Genomic DNA, 18,196 nt, shown 5'->3' with positions numbered 1-18,196 from the left:
AAACAGAAAGCAGCAGTGTGCTTCTTGTGCAAAAGGTAAATGACTATATAATTTACTCAGTAGTGTATTTCTGCTTAGAATTATTGCTAATTCAGAGAAATTCAGTGCAAATTGCATGACAGCACCATGTAAGATGAGTGTAGAGATAAAACATGAGTACAACCCTTGTAGGCTGACAAATGGAGTGTAAAATGCTATTGTTTGTTTACTGACTGCCTAAGCATGTGATGAACCATTATCTCTGCTCAGAGAGGTAGCCCAAGATTTTCAGTGGTACCAACCTTCCTGTTTGTGATTCATTTGTGCAAACAGTGGAAAGCTGAGCATGTAACCATGAAGGCAATTAGACGATTACTTCTCTGTCCCTTAAAAATTGTGTTGCTTCTCCGTTTCTTTTCAAAACTCAGAGCTCCACTGGAGTGAGCTGGGGAGGGTGAGCCTCCCTCCAGCCTGGACACGACGGGGCAGGTCCAGAGTCGCAGCTGTGCCTGTAAACCTCTCTGCTGGGAACGCTGCTTCCTGGCAGCAATATTTTTCTAATGAGCTCACAGGGAGTGGGAGGAGAACACGGATTCACTGTGGTCCATCCAGGGCTGCTGAGGGGTGGGAGCAACCTGTTGTCCTTCCCGGTAGAGGCTGCATTTGTCTCCATGTCAGGAGACTGTTGGCCAGGGTTGGGTTAGGGTGTGACATCCTTTTTCTGCTTCCTGCGCGGAGGTGTGAGGAAGCCGCAGGGGGGAGGCTTCGCCCCAGCTCACACCGCAGCTGCAACGGCAGGCTGTGCCTCCGAAAACAGGGACGTCCTGGGCCTGCTCTAGGTTCTCCATACTGGCCCAGCTAATGGCAGACCCAATGGGGAAGCTGGTCTGGGCAGCAAAATGTAAATAAATAAGAAGGTCAGGTGTGAGTGAGTCCTCTTCCAGCTCCGGTGTAAGGTGTGAGCAGAGCAGCAGTGTGCCGGAGCTCCTGCCACCTTAACCCAGCTGCAAAACCGCTGCACAGTGCTCATCCCCAGGGCTTCAGCTCCAAGCACGTTGCCCAGGCATTTTGGGAACAGCCTCTCTCTCTCCCTATACCACACAGCACCCTGCAGAGTATTTCACCTCTGAAGTGCTGTGGCATGAGGTCTCTGCAAACTCCCCTTGGCAGCACGTACCACATGGCAGCTGGGTCTCAGTGGCATGAAATCCCTGGTTTTGCTGGGACGTGCCAGGTAGCATTACCATTTTCCCCCACCAAGCAATTATGCTCAAATGCTGGCTTGCCTTCGCAGGTGCTTCTTTCTTTCTGATTTTGATCTGTAATATTTTATTTATTCTGCTTCTGGCCATCTGCAAAGCACTGCCTGGAGCAGTAAACTAAGCTCTGGAAAATAAACAAAGCTCCCAGTGAAAATAGTGGATTAACATTTAGAATTATTTAATCCATTTAGTGGATTAACACGAAGGTGAAGTGGTGACTAGACAGTACTTTGTAGATATTTACATAAATAAGGCATCTGATAGTATTGGACTTTCTAGACTTGAAAGTACAAGGGAGTCCTAAATTCAGTGGACACCTTAAATCAGATTCAGGGTAAAGTCTTGCCTCCATTTTTAACAAAGAGGTGACTGGACACTGCAACAGCTTTGTAAGGGAGGGCTGGCCTCCTCCTCATTTGAAGTCATTAAGTATTTGGTTCTGGTTTTCTATTAAGGACTACAATTTCCTAGTTTCACCAAAAAGTAGCTTCTGCATATCGGACATACCAAATGAAACTGCCTGGCCTGTGGGAGGAGAAAGTTTAGACTAAAAGGTATGACTGGCCTGTGAACCTACACTATCATTAACTACTAAAATAAATGCTTTGAAATTAAAAATTAGCCATTCCCCAGCAGTTCTTGAAGACAGCCTTAAAGAGTGAACTGTGGGAATGTAATGAAAATAACGCTATGAGAAAACACAAAGCCCTACTCCACCGGCTGTTAAGGACCCCAAGCCGAAGGCTGGAACAGATAATTTTCCAACAATCTGCAAAATGATCAGTTACTTCTTGTTGTGTGAGAAGTACCCCAGAAGAGCACCTCCTCTGTGTGGCAGATCTGCTCGCTGGGACATATGAAACACCAGTGATTTAAGAATTTATTCTGTATGGTTTATGTCAAGTGGTAGCTTTTGTCAGAACCAGTTAAATTTCACCTGCTATTTGAACAAAATGGAAAGCCATAAGCAAACAGGTGACAATAAAATAATAAAGGATTTTGAAGTCAGGCTGTGCCATTTATAGGAGCATCGTGCCTGTCCTTTAATAGCAGCGTGGGAACGATGGGGACTAGCTGTCCCTCAGGAAACACCCTGTTGGTGCTGCCAGCTCACAACCCCATGGGCTGAATATGAACAAAAAATGCAAACAAATACTAATAACTATTTGACCATACAAGCTTTTCTGCAACTCGGTTTGGGTGCTAAAATAACGTGTACCCCATTAACTTCAGTCCTGAATGCTCTTGATTCTCCCAGTCCTTACCTGTGTCTGCAGGAGTATCACTGGAGCCTCTGTATGATGGCAAGAGGCTCACTTCCATGGACCTGTTAGAACTGATCTCCCAGGAGATGGACTCTCCCTATCCACACATCATTTCTTTCCTTTTCTCTCTCCGATTCAAACACTGTTGCTCAGCCTTTATTAAAACTGAAAAAAAAAAATAATTGTGAACTATTCTCCAGGAAATAGGGATCTCTTGTGGAACTTTTTTTTTATATATACATTACTTTCAACCTAGAAGCATCATTACATTGCTAACAGAGTGGAAATGTATACAGTGCAGGCAGCTATCTGATCTTATATAGCACAGTCTATCCGTGTACTAATTTGTAACATGTCCAAAGGCTTGTGAAAGCATCCCCACGTGTAGAATTACATTTGTGTCGTAATTATTTAATGATAGATTTGCTAATACAGCACCTGCTAAACAGAATTGCAAACTACGTTGAAATCAATCACTGTATGCAAACTTCTCCTAGCAAATGGGATAGTATATCTGCCCAGCTTATTTCTAGTCTGACAGTTGAGTATAATTTTAAGTATGCATATCTCTGTGTGTTTAGTAATCTCTTTTAACATCTCTAATGATCTTGACTGTAAGACTTTTTGGACACATATTAGATGTTTTTCTGTTTAACTACGTGAAAATTGATGCCCTCTTTAGACTTGGAACCAAACTGCTGGGAAGTCGGTGGGTGTCAGGAGTCAGGGCCTCGATGTAATATGGAGAAAATTCAGTTTCCAGCTAGAGGTCTAGCTAAAGCTCGAGTTTCTTCTAAGCCTTTGTGTGCAGTCCTTGGAGATGGATTTAAAAAGGCTTGAGTTTGAAAAGGCCATGTTGGAGCTGCCACTTTCTGGCAATGCGTTTCTGGGATGCTTGTGCCTGCAATGAAGTATAGTGGGCTCTGACCTGCTATCAGACTGAGGTGCATTCTGCTCACCCTCCACATCAGATATGCCTTTGGGCACATGCCTAAGAGAAGGAAAATCCTCTTTCTCAGTGGTATGTTGACGTAAAAGAGCCCCTGGGGAGGAAAGCACTTTTGGGAACCCAAGGGCCTCTTTCTCTTCTCATTTACATCTCTATTGTAACTCTGCTGGCTTACCTAGACTTCTTCCTGGATGACTAGCACTCCTAATTACATAAACAAACATTTATATCTATAAACTTCAATACAGTTTTCTTGCTTTGGAAACCTGTTTTATTTAAATTTTATTTTTAATACTCGCTTGGAAGCTGGAAGTACTTGAGCTGTAAAAGGAGCTTTGTGCGCTTGGTGCAGCTGACTTTATTTCCATCATGAAAAAGATAATGTCAGTTGCAGAAGTATGTCTTGTATGTTTCTGATTGAGGTGTCCCCTAGAAAGATGTTCTAAAAGTTGAGGTAACCAAAAGAAATCTGGGGGTTTTTAGGCACCGGTATGAATTATAACACAATGTTATAGTAAATAAATATAATATTAATGATAATTCATTAATGATTAATTATTGATTCAGTAAGTAAAATTAATGATTCTGTATACTTTCAAAGACTGACATTTGGTTAATTCTGGCCATCATTGAAGGGAGACCCAGAGTCCTTCCATGATTAATATTAATGTCTTCACAGTTCTGGATGAAAAATACAGTGGGTATAAAAACTGGAAGTGTTTCTTTAGCTTCAGAGGTAACTTCCTTGTTGGTGTTACAGCCTTTCACTGTCATAAATCAAACAAGATGGTATATCACTTCCTTTCTGTACACACTCCTTGCTTTTTGGTTAAAAGACTATTTTTTCAGACCTGCCAAGACAGCAAGCCTTCCCTACTCAAATATCAGAGAGCTCTTCTGTAACAGGAGATAGCAACAGAAAAACTGTTGCTCAGCTGTATGCCGTCATTGTCACTGTAAAGGGCACTGGCAACTGAAGAATATCTGACAAATTGACAACTTGACAGGGACACGAGATGGTGAATTAATTTACCTTGGCACAATGCTGTTGGCGAATATTTAAATAGGTTAATAGTCAACATTCGAACCTTGAAACCAAATACAGGCTGGCAGCAGAAGAGAACAGGTTGTTATCTAAAGTATAATGTTAATAGTGTGCTTCAGTCTCAGAATGAAAATCAGATTCTCAAATCTGAAATAAAAGATTTAATCTTTCCTTAAGGATTCTTTCTTGATCAACAGCATTTTCTGTCAAAAGAAGGTTTTTTTCCTTTAATTTATGTGTGCTTTACACAGGCAAATCCCCAGTTACTTATTCAGCTCGATGACACATGCATCCCAATAGGAAGACATGTAAGTTCAAGAAAGAAAAATCTATTACGAATAAATAAACCCTGTCTGGATTGGTTTTGACAAATGTTGAACATGCCCATGAGTCCCTCATTTTCTCTGGTCTTTCTCCCCAAACATCATAAGAAATGCCTGCTGGTTTGACCATGTATGTCAGACAGACAAGAACACATCTCTACGGGATGGCTTTCATGGTGGTGTTACAGCCAAGATTTGTGTTCCTGTTGGTAGCGTTCATCCAACACCAGAGCTGGAAATGGAATAAAATGAGAAGTGAAAAAGGAACATAAGGAAGCTTAGCAATAGTGTAGATGATCTAATCTCAGCTGCTAACGGCTGTACTTTCTGGGTCACCTGCAGTACCTTTTTGGCAATATGCAGCAGGGCTAACTCAGCTGGCACCGCGTACATTTACCTTGCAGAATATCATTAAAAATGTACAAGTTAGACAATGCACTTTGTCCATATCACTTTCAGGCACTTTCAGGTGGCATTTATCCAAAGGGCTAACACAGTTTAATAACAATTGGTTTCACCATCTGTGTGCTCTGTAATGAATTCTTTGACTAACCCAGAATCCAAGAAAGGCTCCAGGGTAGCCATGCAAGTTGGGTGCACTGGAAACTCTGTTTTCTAAGGATAAATCAAATCCAGGTTAATAATAAGAACTAGTGCTGGTCAAATCCATTTTCATTGTGAAAATGGAAGGATAGTTCTTGTGGGAATCTGTTCTGGGTCTAATTCTAATCAGGATTTTAATTAAGCATTCAGATGAGGGAATACTGTGCTATTATATTTGCAGACAATACCAAGCTGGGAGGCACTTTGAAGGAGATGAGCCAAATTCAAAATAATCCTTGTAAACTAGCTAAATAATCTGTGTGGTGCTAAAAAATGATTTAAAAAAAAATAGGAACCACTTAAGAATAATAAATTACATGACTGTTAGATATAAAGTGACTGATTTGACTTGCAGGAAAAAAAAAGCTTAAAATGTCATAGCAGAGCATTCACTGGCCAGTAGTCAACAGTGCAATAGCTGTGGGGGAAAAACCCACCATATCTCACTGTGGGTTAGACAAATATATGCAAGATAAGTGAAATTGTTTTTCCACTCTGTGCAGCACCGACAGGGCCTCCGTTACAGTACCAGCCCCACTTGGTACTTGGCAGTTTGGAAGGAGGTGGCCAACTGGTAAAAGTCCAGATGAGAGCAACAAAAATAACTACAGTTTTTATGCGTAAAACTTGAGTAAACTGGGTGTTCTTCAGGTTCAGGAAGAAGGACAACTTTCAGAGAGTACAAAGCTTGTGCTGTATTGTTCCTCATACTTGGGCCAGGATAAGAAGCAAAAAATTTACCTTCTGATGAAGAAGATCTAGATTAGAGGTTCAGATAAAATTAATGCTCTGGGAGATGTTGAGCCTTTGTAATTGATTTTTAAGAGCAGCTGGATGGGCTGGTGCAGCAGGTTCCGCCTTGGGCAGGAGTGTGGGGCTCGAACACTGCTGCCCATTTTATTTTCTAGAAAGCAGCTGCTTAACTCACAACTGATGTCAGTGATATTAAAGTATCTGAATATATTTTTGTGGAATGAGCAAAACTGGAGATGTGCAAATCAAAAGGAAATACAGTTATGTAAAAATCATGAAATGCTACTGTTTTGCTTGGCATTGCTTGTCATCTAATAACATATGCTTGAGTACTATGTGCTGAGCTGTTGCCTTACATTTTAGCGCAGGATTCTAGTACCTGCCATGAAATCTGTAAATTATCAAGTGGCTGGTGGATTCATCATTCAAGGAGCTTTACTGTTAACTATAATCTTGTATTAGATTTGAAGTCTTCATATAATTAATACAATCAGTCATGTCACAATCTTTATCATTAAGATGCTATAGTCCTAGTTGCAAAAAAAGCCTGATTTCTGTGGAAATGCAAGAGCAGTAATTAAACCAATTGATATAACTGGAAAAGAAGGCAGACATCTGAGCTTTTATTTCCATTGACAGCCAGTAAGTTTTTGACTGCATGTGTTCTTTTAGCCTCTGACCGGCTAATATTATACGTCACCAAAGGTTAGTTATGCAAGGCAAAACTTAGTTGATCTGTGTGGATTCCACAGAAAGAATTGCTATAAATATAAGTTTCAATTTGTGAATACCTTTACAGGGATTGTGTTGGGTTTCTTCCACATATGTTTTAGCAAACAGATTCAGGGGCAGGCATGATATTAAAAAATAAATTTAAAAATTGGACAATATTTGCAGTACTCACCAATTTATAAATGTGAATATCCTCTGCTTAAGAATTATTTCTGGTTTAGCAAGCAAGAAATAGAAGGAATAATATATCAAATGTGAAACCGCTCATTCTTTCAGTACTTCCAGTAACATTTACAGAGTAGGGATAACCCTCCAGTGGCCTAGCACTGTTCCCACCCCAGTCAATGAAAAGCCTGCTATTTATTTCAGCTTGGAGGATCTCACAGCTATTTCAGCAATTAGGTTCATGTAATTAATTAATTACATAAAATTATAAGCATTTTGTAGACAAATACAAAGAAATTAAGTGGATAAATTATATGCTGTGAACCACTCAGCTGTAATACTTATCTTTTGCTATTGTGCACCATAAAAGATACAATTCAATAAAAGGGACTTTTCCATAAAAATTAGAAATAATAATACCCATAAAATTATTAAATTGATGTATTCATAATTTTATAAAGTTTTTGGTGAATTTTATGAAGCTGATAAATTCCAATACATCTCCTGGAAATATATTACAAAACACAATCATTAGCACTCTCTTGTTTTCCTGAGTCCAGCATGTAAATCTGTACAGGTCCCTGTCCCTCCCAGCCCTTTTTCATTGAGCCAGTGAAATAATTTCTTACTATACCAGTGGCACAAATCCTAGGGTAAAATCAGAAACAGGGTCAGGTTGCCCACAGAGAATTTAGTGCTCCAAAGCTAGAACTGATTTATTAGCAACTAGTTTGTTTATAGCTATCTTTGATATCTTCTGGCTACTTAGAATTATGCATTGTTGACATACCCTCAGCCAATCTCTACTGATATTAATCAAATATTGAAAACAATAGATATTCAAGATATTCAGCTAAGGGCAGTGTAAAACCTGTTTAAAGGCCTTTAGATCTGTTCCAGGAGATGCTTCAACAGTGTGAGGCTTAATATTTTATAGGATCAGGCACCAGTATAGCAATAGCATCAGTAAAGTACCTTTGCTGTGATCAAACACACAGTACAATAAGAAAGCTGGCAGAAGGCTAAAACCCAGACCCTCATTCCATTAGAGCCATTATCAACTGAAAACGTATGCTTTTGGAAAAAGACAGGAGATTGGGAAACAAAAATAAAAATATGTGGGGAAATCATGAAATATGGGAGATTTATAGTTTTACAGCTGCAGCAGGCCTAGATGGAGAAAGTGAGACAGCAGAAAAGGGATTAGGATTAGGATTGCTTATGCACTTATATAACGTTTGTTCTAAATTTGATTACAGTACTCAGTAAAATGAGAACTCAGTATTCATCACGCACAGCAAAAAACTTCACATGTCAGCATCATCATTTACATTTGCAAAAATAATTAGGAATCATTTGTAAAATGCTTTAATTATGTTAAGCAGCCAATGTTTTGCTACACTTTGTAGACATAAAGCATTGTAGGAACTTCAGAGAGAGCAGCCATATGTTTCTTCGTCTCATATGGCTGCAGGAACATCATCTGTCATGTTCACAGCTATTTTTTTTTGGTCTGCAGAGACCACATACATCCCTGCATGGTAGATTATTGCATTCTACTTCTAGAATACTAGGCTACAAATGGATTTTTAAGATAAATTAAATAAATACACATATATATATACACACAATGAAATTTTGAGTATCCGGTTTCAGATTTATAAAGCTTGAGTTTAAGAAGTGCTGAACTCTTCCTGTGATTTTAGTTCTGAAGTTTGACTCTGAAATTATAGACAGGTTTTAGAAAGTCTGAGCCTACATGACTTTTCTGTAAGGTTAGCCAGAAGTGAAATGCAGAGGTGTTGTGGCATCAGTAGTACCGTGATCTGTCGTTAAGGCTACACATATATTCTTCCTATATGGTATACAGCTTCTGCTAAAAATCATCTTTTAGTTATGGTACTTCATCCTAAAGGTCAGTAAAGTCTCATTCTCCAAGAGTAGTATATATAAACCTACTTTACTGTGTTTACCCCAAAATAAAGAGGGTACAAAATTCCCAGCCAAAACCCTTTTTGTGTTTGCCATTTCAAACCATCAGCATACATCAGTGCTTAACCTAAAGTAAACTACAACGTTGTGTGTCTGGGCGTGAGGAAAGCCTGACCGATGCGCACAGATCAGCACGGGACAGGGGCTCCTGGGGGGGCAGGGAGCAGTGGGGGATCCCCAGGCTGACAGGCCAGGATCTGTGCCACCACCCTCGCGAGGGAGCAGGGCCAGACTGGAAATGGTGGTCACACTCAATCAAGAGACCAGTTTATGGTGATGGAGCTGAAATGAGGTCAGGGTCCCTATCCACAGGTCTGCAGCTGAGCAGGGCTGGGAACTGGCATCCCATGGTGTCCTTTGGGCAGGATGGGCAGCCCCAGGCTGCTGAAATGGAGCTTCCAGGCCCATGGGCAGGATGGGGGGAGGTCTAGACAAGGCTGCTGAGGTCCTCAAAGGTCCATTAGCACCCTCAGTGCCGAGATGGGGTGAGGGAGGTGAGCTGCTGTTTGGAGACAGCATGACATTGCTGGTGGACTCACCTACACTTCTCGGGATGTCTGCCTGGAGATATGTTATTACTACATGTTAGCACTTGGTTTAGGTAGTGGTGGTGCATAAGAGACTGAAGATACTCGTTCTGAGATGCAGGTAGGTCACATAGCAAATGTCAGCTGGAGATGTGATTTTACAATTCCTGAAGTGCCAAAAACACTACTGTAAACACAGTATTGGAAGGAAGACGTGTTTTTGCCAGCTTATTCTGTTTGGCAAATGCTTTTGCTAAACCCTTTTGCTGTATAAAATGCATCTCTGTTAGAAAAAAAATTGCTTTTATAGCTGTACTAATGAACAGCTTCAACAGTGTTGAGTAAGTGCAAGGTAGTGATTTTGTCTGGATCTGTGAGACCTTCTCATACCCGCTGATGTATCTGAAACCTGTGTTCATGGCCAGCATTGGCAAAGCTCTTTCTGTTCTGTCCTTTACAGCGCAAGGTGGCTGTATCGGTTTTAGATGAGGCACCGAATTTTTCTTTAACTCTCCAAGGTGTCTCCACCTTGTTTGCTGAGGCATTTATGTAACCCAGACACGATGGAGCCCTGTGCTTTGTCATGAACATGCCTTCTCGAGGGAGTAACCATTACCCTTTAAGACACCTGTACAAAGCACCTACAGAGTTAGAGTCGCCGTCTACCAGTTTAATCTCTCACACTCTTGAGAAAGGGATGGACTCACGGATACCGGGTAATATCCTGTCACCATTGATGCACATGCTTAAATGGTGGGTAGTTGATGGAGAGCACTGAATTAAGGCTCTCCTAAGCTGTTGTGCCTTTATCCTTGGATGAGTTGAGAGAAGGTAAGAGACTTGAAAAGGAGCCTGTGTAATCACAGCTCGTTGCTGCTGGAAGCAGTAAGATACATAGGCACCCAAGTCAGGTTTTCAGCATTCAAGCTGGCTACAACCCAGCCAAACAGCACAGCAAGGAACGCCTTGAGGAATACCTGCTTCATAATTGCAGTGCAGTATAGGGACATCTAAACTAGATTTAAGTAACTAGCTCAAATACTAGAAAAGTTGAGCCCTGGGAACATAAAAAATAAGACATACCCTTAGTTATGACAAGCTTACTTCATTATCTAAATCCCACTGAGATTTAGTAACAAAGCTTTTTCCCGCTTACTTGACTTGTAAAGCCTGAACCAGAAGGTGCTCTCAGAAAACCTCTATCAAATTCAGTAGTCTGTCCTCCAAGACATGGTTCTGTGTGAGGCTGTTTGAAATCCTACCTCCCACTACCTGGAGAATATCCCATGTAGTAATGTTACACTTTTTTGAAATAAGCTGTTAAGCCAAGAGAGAGTGTGTACAGCCATGAACAGAATTCTTATGTTCCTTTCCCACAAAGATCTCAAACTTCTTTCGAAAGTAACACATCTAGGTGTGCAAGTGTTTGTATCACAGTTGTCATGGTAGTGTCCAAGGAGACCAGCGTTAAGAGACCTAGGTACTGGTCCCTGTGTTTATTCTCCAGAATTCAACCTTTCATCATCCGCTCATTGGTCCTAACTGAGATGCTTCAAAGCAGAAAAAAGTTTCCCTGTAGAATATATTATGAGATGAGTGTTTATTAAGAAATCCCAACATTGAGATGCATCCTTTTCTGCCTGGCAATTTCTTACAAGGGCTAACCATGAGGTGATGTATGAATGTGTCAAATAATCACTTGAGTATTTAGATTAGAAAAGTAAATTGTTATAACAGGATGAGTATAAGAACAAAATAGTTGGAAAAGTGTATATTCATAAATCATTAAATGAAGAGTCTGGAGAGAAACTCAAATTTTATAAGGATATCCATGTTTATAGTACAGAATAGGAAAATCATGCCACTGTCCAGGACATAATAGCAATTAACCGACTAATTGTAACACAATTCCTCACAAACCCCTATTTTGCAAGACTATGAGTCCTCCAGTTTCCATCAAGACAGGGCATCAAGACAAGAGTTGTTCCAAACCTTTTAAGTTGTAGGCTCAAAATTAGCTCTTCCTTTAAAAAAAAAAAAAGAAAGAAAGGAGAAAAAGGGCATGAACAACAGAGTTTTATTCTTCATCCTGGTCATACTCAGCTTCATGAAGATATAGGATGACTTTTAAACATTTCCTATTTCCTCTAATTTTGGACTGCTTCCCTACGGGGAAAAAGAAAAGCAGTTCTAGAGACAGCAACAAGCCAAACATTATAGCTTACAGGCAACACATAATTAAAAAGTTAACAGTGAGGCTGAAAAGCAGGATGAATTATAAAGTTTTCCACAGCTTGCTGTTGTCCTGGGGCCTTTTAAGCTGGGTAGCACTGCCCCTAAACTCTCCTTGCATTTAGCAGGCCAGGCTATTCTGTAGAGCCAGGAGATCCTGTAAGTGCAGAACATCTTTTTGTATAGTGTGGTGCAGTGCAAAGTCCTCTTGTGTGCGTGCAGGGACCTGACAGGTTTGACCTTCTGCATGCTGCATGGAGCCTCTAACCTGGTGCTCTGGGATCTGGCTCTGTTGAGCTTAATGTGTTTGGCAGAAGTTGAAGCTCTACACCGTAAACAAAGCTTTCAAGTGAAAAGAAAAAAACAATAATAGAAAGGTGAGATTTTGTGTCAGAATGCAGGTTTTAGCAGTTGAAAGAATGTGTAAGAGAAAGAAGTAACAAAATAATGCACAACTCTGTAGATCCAGTAAGTATCTTGGGAATGTCACCTTGTGCATTCTGTAATTTAACCTGATCTTCTTTCGTGCAGGGCACAAAAAAGGAATAACAAACTACTGCATAGAAATTTTTCCTTTAAAAAGCTCAGTTCATTTTCTAACTCTTTTACTTTTTCCCTGAAGACTGGTTGCTCTGGGCAAGAATCCACATGTATGCTTAGATGAAGGGCCTTGTGACTGGAAATCAGCCACTGATTATCTATATATAATTGGTGCTTCAGCCAGTAATTGAATGCCTGTGGAATAAAGGTGCCTTGAAGAAACCCTGTGTCTCTCAGGCAGCTCTTTCTCTTGATGGATTAGAAACAAAACCGGGCATTTTTATACTTAGTGTACATTTTTAATTAACACTGTTGTAAACTAAGTAAATAATGCATAGATTAAAATACTCATTTCAAGAAATGAGAAAATATTTAATTAAAAACAAAATAATGAGTGACAGAAATTCTCCATCAGGAAAATGGTCTACGGTAAGGAGCTATTACTAGTATTTTGCTATGCAAACCTCCATCCCTGCTCCACTTCTCTTAGGCTTTGCTGGTTTTTTGTTTGGCCCCAAAGGACAGAGGTGTTTACCAGCTGCAATGGAAGACCTGGGCTGCCTCACTGCCAGCACACCAGAGTGCACTGGCCCCTTAGCTATCACGTGCCTCATTTGCACTACAGCAGCAAGCTGGGATGTGGCAGTTGCATCCAGGGACTTGGCAGGTGAAAAGGTTCGGCTACCAAATGTCTCAAAGCTTTCAAAGGCAGCAATGCTGGAGGCAGCTCGCCCTCTGGCATCAGGGCTGCACTTCCATCTCCTCTTACCGCATACCAGATGTGGCCACACAGCCACAGAGCACTCCAGCACTTCACTAGCTCCCGCTGAAAAATGGCCTCAAAACACCACGCAGGAACAATGGAAATGCATTAATGTCTCACACAAGAACAAGCTCAGGGAGAAACGTCAGCAGCCCCAGTGTCAATTTGATGGTTGCATGTTCAGGAATGAATCTGTGGTTAACGATGTTTAATTTTATAAACCTAAAAGTAGTACCATTGATTACATAAGAATTACTCATGCACATATAATTAAAAGCTTACTGGACCTAACATTTAAGTGTGTGCTTTTATGTTTTTGTGCACATTTTTATGTCAGACAATATTTGTGTCCTTATATTGCTAAACAAACATCTGAAATCATTGCTCTCATAGATACTGAACTGGAAAACTTGGAGTCTCATCAAGAAAGCCTAGGCAGCCTAATCTTCATATCAGAAGGTGACCTTTTTCTTCAGCAGTTGCTTTTTCGTCTTTGTAAGCCAGCTGTGCAAATTCAGGTGAGGCTTCAGGGCAATATTTTAAAGTGGGATCTCTGATATGGGGTCTTAATACAGTTGACGTTTGATTTCAGAAGCGCTGGAGTGGTATTGGCTAATCAATACCTGGCTTGGCTGCTCTGCTTCAGCTTTGCTCTGCTGAAAAATATTTACCTCTCAAGGGTGAGATGAAGCTTCATAATTGTCTAGAGTGGGCTTTTGAACAATTTAAAAGGTGCAAAATGTTACTAGCCAGGATGCTAGGCAAGGATGTTAATTCTGCTGGAATTGTGCTGTATGTTGGAAAAGGAATGCAGTCAGAGCCTTCTGCTGCACACAGCAAAATAATTTCATCCTATCAATATACTTTCATCCACTAAAATATATACTTTTAAAAGTTAAAAATATAAACTGCAGAGTTCAAATCACTTGTAAATTGCTTCCAACTTTTGTCTGGTAAAACAGTATCATTACAGCAATGTGAAACAGAAAGCGCAATGTAACACAACTGCAAGCCACGGAAATAGAGGCTTGCAGAAAATGCAACTCACTTGAATTTGGCAGGGATACAGCAACAAATATATTTGCACTTCAGAGAAATGGCATATGATTTTTAGCATGTAGTGGTCAGGACCCTGTTCTACATCTGATGATAAAGGAAGAGCACAAGAATATTGAGTGTATCAGTTAAGCTTCTGGCTTAAGGCCACTCTCCAGGCAACGTGCCATAGCTATGAAATCACTCTGTTATTTTAGACTTCACATTAGATGAATAGGGTAGTGCAAGCTGTTTGAAACTCAGCTTTGATGTATTTAAATGTTTTGAAATAATGCCTAGCATTTAATACAGAGTTTTGCTAACATTAGCGTTCCTAAGTGCCTGATAAAAATAGTCTTATTCCCCACTGTTTTAAAGTTATTTTTCTAATTAAATGCAGATGCTTAAACCATCAGCATTCACCACAAGATTCAATACTTCAGACATTATATCATCCATCTTAAATTCTGAATTATGTTCTGAATTTCTAACTGAACACTAAAAGCTACATTAGCTCTGTGGCAGATACAATTACGTTCCATTGCTATATATCATAATAACCTGGGAACAAATGGGAATGGCAGGAACGGTACAACTCTGCTCTTCACCCACAGAAAGAATTCTCTTTAGTGACACAGCTGACGTTGACTATACTGACAAGAGTATCTGGTCACAAATGACCAGGTCTTTACTGCTTAAAATAATCTTCTTTAGTTCTTAGCCACACAGACCTACAAGCTGCGGACTCATATCTGTGTGCATCAGTGTTTGAAGCTGAACACTGTTTTGTTTTCATGAAGTAGTACCTCTTTTCAGAGTACTGAATGGAAGGCTTCGAAGAGTCTTTTTTCAAAGACATCACTGCTGCACACCAACAATTTCAACACCCAGCTTTAACCAAACTGTGGTTTAGCGCAATACTGCCAGTAGCAGGAAAAGAGAAAGGTACCGGCTCCTCCCAGCCTTGCTTTGGGATACCTACACGCTGTGCACTTGCTTTCTGAGTTTAAATCAGTGGTTATCAGGCTTTCAAAGTCTTTATTCCAACATGTGCATGTTCTGCATTTTTTTACAAGAAAACAAAGATATCAAGTTGTGAAGTAGCTTCACTAGAAAAGGGAGGTCTCGGAGAGCTGAGGCCCTGGCTGACAGGCCCACAGACCTGACAGGGCTGCCGGAGCTCCTGTACAAGGAGGGTTTGGGGTTTTTTCTCCCCAGGCCACTCCCGCCCAAGTCCTTGCAGGAGGCTGCTTGGGCTCGGCTCACTCGGCCCCACGTACAGCCCCTGCGAACCCCAATCGGCACCCCAGGGCACCGAAGACAGACATGGGGCCCCAGCCCGCACCTGCCTCCGCCATCCCCTCGCCCGCTCCCCCACCGCCTCACGCCCAGCCTCTCTTCCCGCCTGCTCCCGCCCTCGACGTCACTTCCTGGGGCCGGGCCGCAGCGCCGCGAGCCGCGGGGTGTCAGCGGCGGCCCTGTGATGGCGGCGGCGGGGCGCTGGCAGCCGCGGCGGCTGGGGGCGCCGGGGGGGCTGTGCCGCTCCTAACTCGGCGTCGGGCCCCTGCGCCATGGGGAGGAGCCGCGGCGGGCGGCTGGCCTGAGGCGGCGGCGACAGCGGAGGGCGCGGCACTGCTGAGGGGGCCCCGCCGCGGGGGCCGCGACCCGCGCCGCCGGGGATGTTGCGGTGGGTCCGGCAGCAGCTGGTAGGTGCCTCCCGCCGCCGCGGAGCGGGGAGGGCTCGGGGCCGGGCCGCGGCCGGGGGCTGCCCCTGCACCGCACGCACCCGCGGGCCGGGCGGCCCCTCGCCTCGGTCCGGCCTTCCAGGGCGGCCCTGTCCCGGCGCCTCTGCCCGGGCCGCGGCCGCCGCGGGGTCCCGGCGGGATCGGCGTGCGGGCGGGCCGGGGGGTGCAGGGCCGGAGCGTGTGAGGGGGACCCCTCCCCCCGCCTGAGCGGGGAGGCGCAGCGGCCGGGGAGACCTGCAGGGTCCGTTCGCATCGCTACTGTCATTTTTTTAAATTTTATTTTTAACATGTATCGGAGGGGTTGGGGTGTTTCGGCGTCGTTTTTTCTGTTGTGTTGCTTTCCGGTTTTTTTGGTTTTGTCCCTTTCTCCCTTGAAATCACGCTGACACCGAGGGGAGCGCGGCGGCTTACCTGTGCCCCCGCTGGGGAGGGCTCCCCGAACTCCTCCCGGAGCAATGACGGTGCCTTTTCTGGGGACCGGCACCTCCGCGATCCGCCGGCCTGTGCCTCCGGCACGTTGCGAAATCTTCCAGGGCTTCTCCACCCGGTGTGCGCCTGTCGTTCGTCCTCTGCACCTGAGGGCTCGGCGGCACCGGCGGCTGCCTGTGTCTTAAGGCTTTGAAAGTGGTGAGAAATGGAAGAAAAACATCCGTGGAAGGCTTTTCGCTTGAAGAAGGCTGCGGTTAGCGGGTGTCTGCCTTCCTCTAAGTAGGCACGACTTGCTGTGCTGGCGTTACAGCTGGGACACGGCGGTGACAGGAAGGTCTGTGGTGCTGTAGCAGGGACGGACACTGAGTTTGACTGTTTTGATTTGAAGTGTTGGCCGGCCTCCTCCCCCTCCAGCATTATTTCTCTTGCATTTACTCAAAGGGAGAAATTTCTTCTAAACGATGTACTTATAAACTTACTTTTTTGCATTCATTGGATTTACTTTCCATCACAGGTGTTACCCAGGTTAGTATGAGAACTTAGATTAGTTAGGCTTTTATATTTTAATGGTTAGAGCTTCTGTCTCACTAATGATTTAATTTGTTACATCACTTTTTTTAAAAAAAAAAAAAACAAACCTGATAATTTCTGTTTGTTTTTTTCTTTTTCTTCCCCTGCCCCCTTTGCCATGGCCCATAGATTTTCCCAGGTCTGTGTCTAAAGTGCAGAGCTTGTGGTGATGGTCTCGCTGCCAGCTTGACAGTGCTCACTGGTTTGGTCTGACACCAAGAGTTACTGACCTGGAAATTAATTGCTCTGTCTGAGCTTTGACTGCACCCTTCTGTTCTGTTATAGTCATACACATGTTTTTTAGAATAAAGCCTGGTTGGTGTAACATGGCTATCATTTTTTTTCCCTTTGAAGGTGGCTTGAGGTTTGCGTGTGTAGTTTTTAAAGCAGCATTATGTTGTCCTCTGGTAGTTTAGATTAGGACTGTATCCATGCTGGGAATTCATGGATCACACATGGTTTGCTTTTCTCCCTGCGAGTACACTGACCAGCTTTCCAGAAATACGTTTGTCCTTAATAGAAAGTAAAAGCAGTGTAACAAGAGGAGCAGTAAACTAGCACTAAGAGGTTTTTGTTCTTCCAAAGGAAACTGTTCGATGGGAAAATAACTACTTAAAACTTGGACTAGTTTTGACAGGGAAGGATGAGTGTAGTAGAACCACATAATAAAAATTCGGGATGCTTGAACAAACATTTACATATGGTACTAAGGAAAAAAAAATACTGTGACAATACATGTTTTGTGTTTCCTTTTCTATAAACCTCACTGTTTGACGATAAGGGCTTGGTTTTCACAGCTCATAAAGGTGAAAAATAGCCTAGGATAGGTATCACACTGTTTCTTCTGAGGGATGCTCAGATAACTCATGTCTGTGTGTAATTGTTGGTTTAACATAGATCCCACCATATGTTTGTTTCTTCATATGTCCATGATGTTTAGGTTCTGAAGGAAGTCAGAGGGCTGAGAACCTGGGGAAAGATGCTGAGAAAATAATCGGAGCGAGTGGGAAGAGCAGGGCGGCAGAAATATTTGAATCAAATGGTGGCAAAATCTGTATCTTGTTTCTGATACGAAAAGGGAAGAATGTGTGGGTTTGGACTGCCTTTGAAGTGTGTATTTGTACCTCTGCTTGATGTGGCAATAGGCTTTGAAAAAAGCATTCTCATCCATACAGGGCGGGTTGGAACCAGGCAAGTACGTGGGAGTGATTTAAGTGGGATGTTGTAGTAGTACAAAAGAAAAAATGTTGGTGTGCAGAAATGTTAGACAGTGGTAAGGGATTGGGG

The 18,196-nt window shown here is 42.6% G+C and overlaps 1 protein-coding gene and 1 long non-coding RNA gene across 7 annotated transcripts in view; one reads left to right on the top strand and one right to left on the bottom strand.

Moving 5' to 3' along the window:
- Positions 1-263: 263 nt before the first annotated feature.
- Positions 264-18,153, bottom strand: LOC129737054 (uncharacterized). Its single transcript, XR_008734466.1, has 3 exons — positions 16,322-18,153; positions 2,507-2,671; positions 264-1,365 (listed from the first exon to the last, which is right to left on the bottom strand). It is a non-coding gene; the product is annotated as an uncharacterized LOC129737054 (long non-coding RNA).
- ATP11B (ATPase phospholipid transporting 11B (putative)) overlaps positions 15,602-18,196 on the top strand; it is a 72,859-nt gene continuing 70,264 nt past the window's right edge. For 4 of the 6 annotated variants that reach the window (XM_055723686.1, XM_055723685.1, XM_055723684.1 and 1 more), the window contains exon 1: positions 15,603-15,871. In XM_055723686.1, the coding sequence (XP_055579661.1) occupies positions 15,845-15,871 (27 nt within the window). In that variant the 5' untranslated portion in view covers positions 15,603-15,844. Of the gene's footprint in view, positions 15,872-18,196 lie in introns of all 6 variants that reach the window. The other 2 variants (XM_055723683.1, XM_055723687.1) reach the window with 1 other exon arrangement.

The sequence above is a fragment of the Falco cherrug genome, chromosome 11 (assembly GCF_023634085.1).
Source record: "Falco cherrug isolate bFalChe1 chromosome 11, bFalChe1.pri, whole genome shotgun sequence".
Classification (NCBI taxonomy): domain Eukaryota; kingdom Metazoa; phylum Chordata; class Aves; order Falconiformes; family Falconidae; genus Falco; species Falco cherrug.
This window is presented reverse-complemented; position numbering and strand designations above follow the sequence as displayed.